The 13495-nt window shown below is 40.3% G+C and overlaps 1 protein-coding gene across 1 annotated transcript in view; it reads right to left on the reverse strand.

Annotated features, from left to right (window-relative positions):
* The window catches only part of ARHGAP10 (Rho GTPase activating protein 10), a 260742-nt gene that overhangs the window by 35452 nt on the left and 211795 nt on the right, over positions 1 to 13495 (reverse strand). The window contains exon 19 of the mRNA XM_081092259.1: positions 4565 to 4709. Within this exon, the coding sequence (XP_080948385.1) occupies positions 4565 to 4709 (145 nt within the window). The remainder of the gene's footprint in view (positions 1 to 4564; positions 4710 to 13495) is intronic.

A 13495-nucleotide genomic window follows, 5' to 3' on the forward strand; every position in this document is an offset into this window, starting at 1 on the left:
CATTAGCTAACTCAGGCTACAAAAACAACATCATTTAAGTTCTAGTGATAAGAATAGATGGTTTTTTTTGAAGGGGTAGAGTTTTCAGTATGCTGAGTCATATTCAATAACAGTCTTTTAGCATCCTTTCCCTGTATGCTTCCTTTCAAAAGCATATACACCACTTCTCTTCATTTATTTCCCTTTTTTTTAGAATATACCAAACATACCCCTATTTTGGTCTCTCTGAAATAAATTTTTCACACAACTTAAGTGTAACTAACAAATAATTGGGGGGGGAGGGGGGTGAATAATAGTTTTAATTGCTTGATCTTATGACCCCTAAGGTAAAATAAAATCACCCCATGACCAAAATCATGAGCTTTCCTTATTCTGACAACTTAAAAAAAAAATCTAAGAATTAATGTAAAGTTATAAAGTACAAAATGTAGACTGAAACATCATATAAATGATGAACATAAAAACAGACTAGAGAACTGAATATCTGACGATCTCTTTTCCCTTACAATCAAATAATGTTTAATCATTACATAACCTAAATATTATAGCAAACCATCTTCAATATTCCCATAAAAGATGTTCTGAATACCACTTCAACAATTTGTTACCCTTTAATAATCACTTAGCAACCCAAAGATGAAAAGATTAATATGCTATGAAGTTGTGATTGAATATTATGATTAAAGTCCTAAAAATGTCAAAAAAGTAGATGTAATTCTAAGACAAAAGGTCCCTCTTTGGTCATTTCCTTAATGAAATATTGTCTATTCAGTTTGAGTCAATGCACATATTATCAATGGCTTCTTGATTTTCCCCCCTTTACTTCTCAACATTTGCCTCTTTCACTCTTTATCAACACTTCCACCTGAGAACAAGTGAGGTATAAGAAAAGGTGCAATTTCAACCAGTTTTACTCCTTATTAGCAACTCTACTGAGAGAGAATGAAAGTGAGAAAAAGAGAGAGAACAAAAAGGTTAGGCGGGTTCAGAAGTTGAAACTAATGTCTAAAAGAAAGCTCTGGAATTATAGATTCATGCCCCTCTTCTGGAAAACAAGGATCTGACTGTAAAACTAATATTTGTATCATATGAAATATGTCTTAAACAAACCCCCAATAAAGATTAAACATTTATGGGCAAGAAAAAATTTCTACAAAGGAGCCAAAAACACAATGAAAAAAAAGAAAAGCCTCTTCAATAAATGGTGCTGGGAAAATTGGAAAGCCACATGCAAAAGAATGAAACTAGTCTGCTCTTTGTTACCATATACAAAAATTAACTCAAAATGGATCAAAGACCTAAATATAAGACCTGAAACAATAAATCACATAGGAGAAAATACAGGTACTAAATTTACAGACCTTGGTCTTAAGAGAGGATTTTATGAATTTGGCAAGGGAAGTAAAGCAAAAATTAATGAATGGGACTATATCAAACTAAAACCTTCTGCATAGAAAAAGAACCTTTCAACAACAAAAAGACAACCAACCGAATGGGAGAAGGTATTGCAAACAACACCTGTGATGAGGGGCTAATATCCAAAATATATAAAGAACTCATACAATTTAACAACAAAAATAAATAATCTAATTAAAAAATAGGCAGAGGACCAGAACAGACACTTTTCCCAAGAAGGCATACAAATGGCCAACAAACTATAAAAAAATGCTCAACTTCACTAGCTATTCGGGAAATGCAAGTCGAAACTACAAAGTGACACCAATTCACACCTGTGAGAATGGCTATTATCAAAAAGACAAGTGATGAGTGTTGGAGAGGTTGTGAAGAAAAAGGAACTCTCATTCAGTGTTGGTAGACATGGAAGTTAGTGCAGCCACCATGGAAAACAGGAGGTTCCTCAAAAAAATTAAGAATAGAGTTACCATATGACCCAGCAACCCCTCTTCTGGGTATCTATCCCAAAAATTTGAAAACAATTATTCATAGAGATGTTCATAGCTGCACCTCTATGTTCATAGCTGCATTGTTCATGGTGCCAAGACATTGAAGCAACTGAAGTGTCCTTCAATAGATAATTGGATAAAGAAGATGTAATACTCAATCATAAGAAAAGATGAAATACTGCAATTTGTGACAACATGGATGGATATGGAGAATATCATGCTAAGCGAAATAAGTCATACAAAAAAAGGCAATAGCCATAGGACTTCATTCATGTGTGAGATATAAAACTGAAAGCAACAAATGAACAAATAAGACAGACAACAGTATGGTGGTTACCAGAGGGTAATGGGGGTGGGAGAGTAGTAAAGGGGATCAAATATATGATGACAAGGGGATTTAACTTGAGATGGTGGGCACATAATGCAACATGCAGATGTTGTAGTATAGAACTATACGCTTGAAACCTATAATGTTATTAACCAATGTCGCCTCAATAAATTTAATTTGAAAAAATTTTAAGAATAAAATCATCCATAAAAATTAGAAATCTTTAAAATTTTAAAAATCTTTAAAAAATTAAAACCTCATAGCCCCCAATGTTATTATAGGAAGCATTCTGAGACCTTCTGTAGACACCCCCAAGTCAGCTGAGTTGAAGACACTGTCACTTGCTTGCACAGATCTTTGGATATTAACAACCTAGACCCGTGGTCGGCAAACTGCGGCTCGCGAGCCACATGCAGCTCTTTGGTCCCTTGAGTGTGGCTCTTCCACAAAATACCACATGCGGGCGCACGTACAGTGCGATTGAAACTTCATGGCCCATGCGCAGAAGTCAGTTTTCAGCCTGGGTGAGTCTATTTTGAAGAAGTATTGTTGATATTTGGCTCTGTTAACTAAATGAGCTTGCTGATCACTAACCTAGACATTTGATTACATAGCTGCTTATGATAAAGATACTGTATTGGTTTCTATCTTCATTCCCTTCCTCCCTTTGACAATAATCCCACACTGCCAAACCAATATAACTTCTGTAACTTTAAAGAATAATAAATGAAAGATGCCAAAAACAAAGAGGATGAGAAGAGGAAGACAAATGAAGACTAATTTCAAAATCAGAAAATGTCCTCAGCAGGGGTGAAGTCCCACAACAAAAGTCACAGTTGCAGACAGGCACACTGAAAACACAGGCTTTTGAGACCATGATCATTGCCTTCTCCACATCCATAACCATATGGCTACAAATCAGCAGTTGGTGTTCTCTACCTGGCTCACCATCTTGTTTTGCAGGAATTCATGTTTAAAATTCAAATTTCCAGACTCTTTGTAAAAACTAGGCAATCTGGCCAGTGTTGCAAGGCGGTTAGAGTGTCGGCCTGCCCACTGAAGGGTCGGGGGTTTGATTTTTGGTCAAAGGCAGGTATCTGGGTTGCAGGTCAAGGTGTGCTCAGGAGGTAACTAATCGATAATCAATGTGTCTCTCTCTCATAGATGTTTCTGTTTCTCTCTCTCTCTCTCTCTCTCTCTCTCTCTCTCTCTCTCTCTCCACTGACCCTCTCCCTTCCACTCTCTCTTAAAAAAACAACTAGACAATCTGGCAACATTGAGACAACATGATTACATGACAAGAATTAGCCTGGCCCTACCCTGTTTGCTCAGTGGTTAGAGTGTCAACCTACAAACTGAAGGATCATGGGTTCGATTCCCCATCGAGGACGTGTAACTTAATTGCAGGCTCCGTCTCCCGCCCCTATTGGGATGTGTGCGAGAGGCAACCAATCAATGTGCCTCTCTCTTTCTGTCTCTTCCTTCTTTCCATTCTCTCAACAACAAAAAAAAAAACAATGGAAAAAAGGATTCATTAAAAAAAAAAAATCAGCCAGAACATCGTAGCCCAAGTGGGACTTGAGAACTTACATTTGCCAGAATCCGACTGCAGCTCAGTTCACTCAGCCTAGCCCCTAAAAACAGGTCAATCTGCCACCCCTGCCATATGATCAGATACCTGCCTTATGAGAAAGGCAGAAACATGGAGCAAGTAAGGTGCATAAGCCATAACCCCTGGGCTACGGTGAACTGTGCCTTCAATATAAATGCATTTAACATCAGACTCCTCTCATAAAAGATCTGCTTTAATTTTAGATCCCCTTCCATTTGTCTCAGGATTATATAACCTCACAGGAGGTCACACAAGTCTCCCAAAAAAGAAATTTAAGCTGTCTTTTAAAAATATAAAAAGAACCATGCATAACAAAGACAAACACAAAACTGAAACTTACTTCTCTCCCAGACAGGAAAGCATTACCCTCCCTGTTAATCTCAGAAAAATCTTCAGGGAAAAAGAAATTGAAACACAAAGAATGGCCCTGGCTGGGTAGCTCAGTTGGTCAGAGCGTCATCCCCAGACACCAATATTGCGGGTTCAATCCCCAGTCAGGGCACATTCAAGAATCAACCAATGAATGCATAAATAAGTGGACCAATAAATCAGTGGTTCTCTTTCTCTCTGTCTCCCCACCCTCCATCTCTCTCTAAAAAATCATTTAAAAAAAATAACACAACCATACACAGAATGGAAAACCATGGCCTTGCCAGAGGACATATGATATGCCATATTCTCAACATGCTGTCAAGCAGAAAAATATAATGAACATCTTACCATCTTCCAGCTGAAGACAGAGATTATACACAGCCACAGGTCTCTTGGTCCTCTGGCCTTGTCTCTTCGATTGTCTTGGTGGAGCATTTGGGGGTGACTGGGAGACTGACTCAGGGGGTGTGGCATCAGGCAGCGTCCGAAAAATCTGCCATCAAAGTGCAAAGGACATTAATTGTTTCCCTTGAACAGAAACCTGTGTACTCCAACAGTAAACCAGCACCAAACAACATTTGATCTGGAGCTCATCCAAAACAGGATACAGCCAAAAATCCATTCCTTCAAATTTTGGGTATAAGTCGTAAGTCTTTCTAAATAAAATTTCTCATTAAAACTAAGTCAAAGCAATATCAAATCATTACATTTCAAAATAAATTAATCCCCAAACTAAACAACTATAATTATCTTTACCAGGTGTAGACAATACCACAGCTCTTCACCCATAAAAAAAGTAGCCAGAAAAAATTATTAAGAACAAATATCCCCTTAAATTTCACACAGGGTTATATTTATGCCAAAAAGCTTGTCTCAAAATTTCAGACTACACAAACAAAAACATATGACTGCAAATATTTTGTACATGTTTAAAAAGAGCTGGTGCTTATGAAATTACCTTTCAGATTCCCACACACATTTTTCATAAACTGTTTTATAGATCTTATCAATTCACTTAAATTCTCTCCAACTCCTCTTAATAATTCCCCCTCCACTTATGAAACCTAGAATATTAGCACCGTAATTATCCACAGTGACATTCATATATCAGCAAGACAAAGCAATCTGTGCCATAAAGGGAAGTATATCATACAGGTGACTTCTAACAGAGCTTTCATGGCTGCTGAGAACTGAGTTCAGAGGCTTCCTGTCCTCCCAAACACTGAAGATCCTTCGGCCTTCAGTAAAGTCATAAAATAAAATATTTAAAAACAACAAGCTAACAGACACGGCATCCTTAGAGGGCTGATGTTCCTCAAGTGGAAGCAAGAAAAGGGAAGAAAGCCAGCTAGCATTCAACAAAACATAAATATCTATAATAATAGAAGGGTAATATGCTACTTAGACCAGACGTCATTCCGGATGTCCTTCCTGACGAAGCTGGGGCTGGGGTGGGGAAAGCCAGCCTGGGTCCCGGGTGCCTGTGGGCGGCCCAGGGGAAGCCAGCCCGGTCCCGGGTGCCTGTGGGTAGCTGGAGAGAAGCCAGCCCGGGTCCCGGGTACCGGAGGGAAGCTGGTGCCGGCAGACAGGGGAAGGAAGGCCTACTCTTGCATGAATTTTCATGCATCAGGCCTCTAGTAAAAGAATAAAAGGCATGGTGTGAAAAGTGCCACTGTTGCAAGGAAATTATATTTGTGCATTTGAACACAAACAGCCATATAACCTGTGTGTATGAGTGAGGGTATCACATATTGGTATCATATTTAATAACAGACAACCGTATCTAAGTTACAATCATAGGGTCTAAAAGTCCTCACCTAAAAACGATTATATGCCAATATAAACAAGCATTTCACCAGAACATTTGCTTTATAGTACCATACTGCCCTCTCATGTGTGAACAGAATAAAAAAAAAATGATTTAAACTACTGTGAACAAATATTTGCTAGTGAAAATTTAATTTAGTGCTCCAACTGGTAACCTACTAACACCTATTTCCACAGAATCTGTGCTCCAATTGGGTACTCTGGAAAACAGCACACCACTTATCTGTCTTAAAAAATCCTCTGCATTCTAGACTATTGGCCACAGTTGGTTGGATTTATTGCCCTCTGTCACTGTTCACATGAAAAAAGTCTGCAGAGTGGTGGGAACAGGTGACAAGTTAAGTTGAACAGAGTAGGTTGAAGGCGAGAAGAAAAGATGGGAAAACTTAATTCCACTGAAATAAAACAGCACTTGTGTGTGAGCAACATTTGAAATAGCCCTTTGACTTACTTATGTTTGATCTTAACAAATATAACAAAAGCCTCTCGGATGTTCCTGGACTAGGAAACCAAACAAAACAAAGAGCCAAAACCTAAATAAATCGTAGAAAAGTTGTATCCCAAGAACTGGCACTGCAGAGCTGATAACCTTCCAAGCAGAACTTCCTTGAAGATCACCAGTCTGGAATGGTGCAAACGGTGACAATTTTTCCTCCTGCAATTCCTCCTCCTCCAATTCCAATTCCTCCTCCAAATTCCAATTTCTCCTCCTCCAATTCCAACTCCTCCTTCAATTCCAATTCTTCCTCTTCCAATTCCAACTCCTCCTCCTCTAATTCCAATTCTCCTTCACCTCCCCCTCCTCTTGGTCCTTCTCCTTCCCCACCTTCCTCCTCTTCCGCCACCACCAACACTTCAAAGGGCTGGGGCGAGTGGGATGAGAGAGTGAGGAGTGAGGCATGGTGGTGGTCCCAATTTGCAGAGTCGGACTACAAGCACAACAGGACCCAGGATTGTGACTCCTGCCAATACAACAACCTGGAGGCACCTCGAGGGCACTATGTTAAGTGAAATAAGTCATACAAAGAAAGACAAAGACTTTATGATCCACTTACATGTGGAATCTAAAAAAAAACAAAACTCATAAAAATAAGGAACGGACTGGTGGTTGTCAGAGGCAGGCATTGTGGGGAGAGGGGAAAATGGGTGAAGGTGGTCAAAGGTACAAATTCTTCCAGTTATAAGTTACAGCATGGTGACTATAGTTAACAATACTAGCATATTGTACATTTGAAAGCTGCTAAGAAAGTAGATCTTAAAGTTCTTATCACAAGAAAAAAAGGTGGCCCTAACCTGTTTGACTCGGTGGATAGAGCATGGGCCCACAGATTGAGAGGTCCTGAGTTATGATCCCAGTCAAGGGCACATACCTCAGTTGTAGGCTCAACGCCGAGCCCTGGTCAGGGCGTGAGCAGGAGGCAACCAATTGACGTGTCTCTCACATCGATATTTCTCTGTCTCTAAAAAAAAGAGTCAATGGAAAAATACCCTGGGGTAAGAATTTTAAAAAATGTGTAACTATGTGAGGTGATGTTGACGGTTAACTAATCTCAATGTGGTGATCATTTCTCAATATACACATATATCCAATAATTATGTTGTGCACCTGAAACTAGTACAATGTTGTCAACTACATCGCAATAAAACTGGGGTGAAAAAGCACACACAAGAATATCTGGGAACGGGGACTGGGCTTTCCCAGTTTTTGTTTTGTTTTCTTGGGTTTGCATTTTAAAACTCCCCAGGTGATTCTTTGTGTAGCCACTGGTGAAAACTGCCCATTTAGATGTCATTCCACTGCATTCGATGCTTGTTTTGGATGGATCAAAGTCCAAATCAAAACACCAGAAAAATTATTTCAGAAAAATTGGCACTGGACATATGCAATCAGTTCCTTGGACCTTCCCAAATCTTGATTAGGCTTAAAATGTTTCAAAGATTCTAAAGACCAACTACTCCTTCAAGAAATTCTATGTCATGTTGCATTTCAAAGAACTAACCTATCAGTCAGATTATATGGTAGCAAAGCAAAGATGATAATTTGTCAAGGAACTATCCCCGCTTTTAAGTCTTCCTAGCTATGGAAGCTTAGACATATTAAAACACTCAGTACCTCATTTTCTCATCTGTGTAATGAGGACCATAAAACCTACATCTTAAATTATTTTAGAGATTAAATGAGATAATGTTTATAAAGTGTTTAGTACAGCACTTGGCACATGGTAACCAGAAATAAATGGTAGTTACTGGTATTTGTAAAATGCTCACATCATCTATAATAATAAAAGCATAACATGCTAATTACACCAGACATCCTTCCGGATGTCCTTCTGGGCAACCTTCTGAACAAAGCCGGGGCTGTGAGGAAAGCCTGGGTCTCGGGTGCCTGCCAGTGGCCGGAGGAAAGCCCAGTTCCCAGGTGCCTGCCAGCGGCCAAAGGGAAGCCCGGGTCCTGGGTGCCAGAGGGAAGCCGGTGCCGGCAGCCAGGGGAAGGAAGGCCTACTCTTGCACGAATTTCATGCACCGGGCCTCTAGTGATAATATAAATGGACACAGACCTTCATTACTAAATTCAGTCACTGTTTTGAGAAGGCACTAATCTGTTGAGATTTTAAATATTCCTCAAATTCAGTGTTTGGTTATTCTAAAGGTTGTTATTCTAAAGCAGCCGTGGGCAAACTACGGCCCGTTTGAAATGAATAAAACTAAAAAAAAAAAAAAAAAGACCGTACCCTTTTATGTAATGATGTTTACTTTGAATTTATATTAGTTCACACAAACACTCCATCCATGCTTTTGTTCCGGCCCTCCGGTCCAGTTTAAGAACCCATTGTGGCCCTCGAGTCAAAAAGTTTGCCCACCCCTGATCTAAAGTATTTGTGGAAAAAAATTCATCAAGCACTGAGCCAAGAGAAGCAATAGAAGAGCATCTTTCAAATTTCCCAAGTCACCTAGAATCATACAATTGTTTTGTGTATTTATTTCTGCACTTCAATGCTGAGAGATTTTTTGTTGTTGTTGTTAATCCTCACCCTCGGATATTTTTTTCATCGCTTTACAGAGAGAGTGTGTCATCCGTAAATATAACATTGATTTCCCAATTCTAGAACCACTGTGTGGATGCAAATGCCTCTGCCACTCAGGTCTCTTGCCAAAATCTTTTGACTCCCCTAACTTCCCTAGGACCCGATGTTGTGTTACCTTTGTTCTAGGCCAGATGAACTCATCTCAACCAACACTAAGAATCAAGAGATCAAGTCTACTCAAAACTTACTCTTTTTCAGGGTAGCAAGTTCCCTCGCTGCTCCTACGTATTCATAACACAAGAAAAACTCAAACCAGACAATCCAATGACAAAAAACAAACCCCACGCGTAGGTGTGTCAGGGAAGTAGGCGCTGACTCAGGTCTCCTCAGGTGTGAGCGCCAACACAAGTCTGGCACCACTGTTCGGAGTCACAGATTCCTCAGATTCAACAAACTGGATGCCAATGCCCATGGGACTCAGCCATACACAGAAATATCTCCCCAGGTCCCTCACGCTCTGCTCCCGGGGGCCACGTGTGGAGATGACTGGGCCACTTCTGGCAGAAATACTTTGCAAACAATAGGAAGTAAGGATGGTCTCTGGAAACGTGGCTTTGTACTCAATTCAAACCTGCAACATTTGAGTCAGCTGAATGAATAAATACTCTGGTTAAAAGAAACTAAGGAGGATGAGGTCATTCTTTTTTTAAAAAAATATGTTTTCCTGAAGAGTTCACTGGTCTTCGTTACAGTGAGAAGACCATAACTACGCTTGTATACTCCTATCATCTTGAATAATGACAGTTGCACCCACTGGATACTTGCAATATGCCTGACATTACGCCAAGTGTTTTACCTACAAAGATTTGAATCCAGATTTTCTGATTCCAGTGTGCATGTCTTAGACACCACACTCCCCTGCCTCTGACGTTACCCAGTCATATTACGCCCCATTCACTTTATATCCTCTTTGGTGATGCTGTATCTAACACAACAGACAGAGGTGTAACCAGAAGGGAGCTGGAAATCAATACACACTTGCCTTAGTAAACCTTTAACATAGAAAGGAGGGACAAAAAGAGTATTTCCAATCTCCTAAAACATGTCACTACAAAATGGCCAAATATTACTTTCAGCTCCAAGGCAGCCTCAACCTCCATCCACAACGTAACCTCAGAGTTAAGCCCCCATGTGGAGAGCACACAGAGAGCTCTGAAAACTCTCCAGCCATCTGTTCCTGAATCGGCACTACCCCATGACTAAATATGGGTCTTTTATGGAAAAGTTAACTAGATTTGGTAATGGGGACTGACAGTAAAATACCAGTTGGGTTCAGGCTTGGTGCTGGAAATGTACTAAGTTTTCATGTTGGTTCTGGTTCATTAAAATTCAGGACCTCAGAGCTGAAACTTAGCCTAGTTATCACTAAGCCAACCCCTCTATTTCACAGTTGACTAAACTGAGGCCCCTATGATTACAGATTTGTTCATATTAACACCACTAGTTAGTGGCTTTCCCCCCAGACCAAGGTCTCAACGCCAATGCTATTTCCCCTCTTGCTGGCTCTGGCCCTTTCTAGCAGACTACTTTATGCATGTACTTTCTCATCAGGGGAAGTTTTGCTCAATAGTTGAAATTCTTCAAAGCGCTTTCAGACGCATTATCTGATGCAAGCCTGGACACAGAGACCTGTGAAGCTGACACTGAAGCATGTTATAGGCTCTTGTTCCACTGCGTCCCAGGAGAATGGAAGGGGGCAGGAGACATTCCCATTGTAACAGTCATTCATCCAGAGGTTCAGGTTTGATTATGCCCTGACTTACAATGAGTTTTTTAAAAAACAACTTCAATTTTGGCTTACAATAAAATAAAATAAAAGGAGATGAAGAAGAAGAAAGAAAAGCAAAAGGAGTACTTATTGGAATTTACAAAACTGGTAGGCTTTCTGGTTTTCTTTTTCTTTCAAAGCTTTGAGCTTTAATTTCAGGAGACATTTCAGACCCTTTCCTAAGTGCCAGTGGGTTAGACCACATTGATTTCTATGGCACTCTATTCAATGGAGTAACACATACCAGACTTTGGTGTCTGGCTTCAACATTTCAATAAATGACAACTTATCAACCAGACTTTATAAAATTAAAATGACCCCAAACCTACCTACCCCAAACCATGAGTATTTTCAATGGCATTAACTGTGGTGTAACTGGTTTCTCAGTGCCCTGGTTTTTCTAATGTTAAAAAACAACCACCACCGAGGAATAAGAATACATAACTGTAATAGTATAATGGGAACCCAATGGCACTAAGTAAGTTTTCTACTCCTCACTAAATAACATCCTCCCCAAAAGACATAAGGTGAACCTCTCCTGATTAACCCAAGGCTACATCACTCTTACATTTAGGGTGAACATATAACCCCAATTATAAAATGTTGTTTTCTGGTGTGCAAACCTTTAAACACGCTGAGTACAATTTTATCAATTTGCACCTGCAAACGTTTGGAAAATGCAGCATACACTTTCCAAAGTCAGAAGAAAGCACTTGCCCAAACATACCTGTGGCTTTGACTTTCATAACCCAAATGTCTACAAGTATCCTTCCCTGAATAAAGAGCTGATGCTGAGCTAGAATTGTGTTCCATTGCTATGTCCTCTGCTAACAAGCAAACAAAGCTTGCAATTCGGCAAAGCCTAGAAAACCATTAAAGAAATATAGCTATTCTATGTCAACTAGAAGACATACTCCATGCACGATATTCCTTTGTTTTTTCTTTTCCTCCTCATCCTTCAACTTGGGTGAACAACTTCTCCCAAGGTTCGTTTTCTTCTCCCCCTTTAACATTTCTTCTTTCCAGGACTCAGGCCTCCCTTAAAAGTCACTCAGTCCTATACCAGCACAGAGAACCATAACACAGGAAGCCTACCATTTACAGTCCCCAAAGACCTGGGGACCCACAGGGAGAGGCTGCCCCAACCCAGGGGTAGCTCGAGCCATGAGGAAAAGCAGGATCCAGTCTCAATGTTAACTATGAAACTTTAAACTGAATATAAGTAAACGCATTTAGAATGGACTCATTATCTTTTGCAATTTTCAAGGAAGATGACATTTTTCTTTTGGAAAATAAGCAATGACCCCACAGGGTAGTTATCAGCCTTCATGTTTAATCACTGCTCCTAAAATTTGGTTGGTTTACATTTTTTATTGACAATTTTTCCCCAAAATTATAATTTATTCATGTTACAAAAGTGATAACTAATACACTTATATTCCTTGTAGAAATTTTGGTAAACACCAAACAAAGCCCTTTGAAGAAGATAAAATCTAAAAAGGTTAATGTTTACATTCTTGGACTTACACGTCAGCATGGAACTCACTGATTTGCAGGTAGAGTAGCTGTATCTGAGCTGCCAACATCAGGACTTCCTTCACCTGATCCCACCTCGCCTGGGACCAGCTCTGACCCATATTTCCATATGTGATGAATGGTGCAGCACCTACACATTTAGAGAGCAGCCGCAGGATGGCTTGCAAAATGTGTGCTTGGCAAGAGCCGTGAAAAAAGTCAACGTGGACGGTAAGGCCACCACCACCACCTGTCACGACTGGTAAACTGATGACATCTTAGACAGGACGAACTGAGTACACCTGCAAGGAAGGTGATGCTACTCCTGACTGCGCTCCTCAGTGACTGAGCCACACAGGGCATTGTGTTCTATTGTGCGGCAAAGTCACAGAGAAACAGAAGTGTCTGCAGTGGAATGTGAAAATTCTAATCTCCAGCGCCAACAGTAGGGTGATTCCTCACACCAACAAGCAATTCTCCAACACAACTGGGTGTCCCAAGGTTCAACACAACTCTAACACTCTACCTAGAGATAGCATCAGATCCCACAGGTTAAGTGCTCAGTCCCCACAAGACTGCCCCCACTCAGATGCCAGTCACAAGCCCAAATTGTTACCGGTGCTTCTGATCAACTGGCTGTGAATCAGAGGTTCTAACAACCTCCTCCTTGGGTTCAATTAACCTGCTAGAGCAGCTCATGGGCCTCATGAAAGCCAGTTCCTCACGAGATACTGGTTTAACAAAGGATATCAGAGAATATGAATGGACAGCCCAACAAGGAGACATACAGGGTGAGCTTCTGTCCTGGTGGAGTTTGGGGACTGGCACAGCAGCACTTAGAAGACTCTGGTTCCTCAACATAGAAGCTCTCCAAACCCTGTCCTTGGGTTTTTATGGAGCTTCATTACTCAGGAATGATTAAATCATTATTGCCCATTGGAGATTGATTCTACCTCCAACCCATCCCTCCTCCCTCAAATTAAGGGGTGGGGCTGAAATTTACAATCTCCTATTCAGGGTTGATTTCCCTGGCAACAAGCCCCATCTTTTGGTGCCTTCCAAAGTTATCTTATTAATCTAAAC

Source organism: Myotis nattereri (genome assembly GCF_964212035.1).
Source record: "Myotis nattereri genome assembly, chromosome: 5".
Taxonomy (NCBI): Eukaryota; Metazoa; Chordata; class Mammalia; order Chiroptera; family Vespertilionidae; genus Myotis; species Myotis nattereri.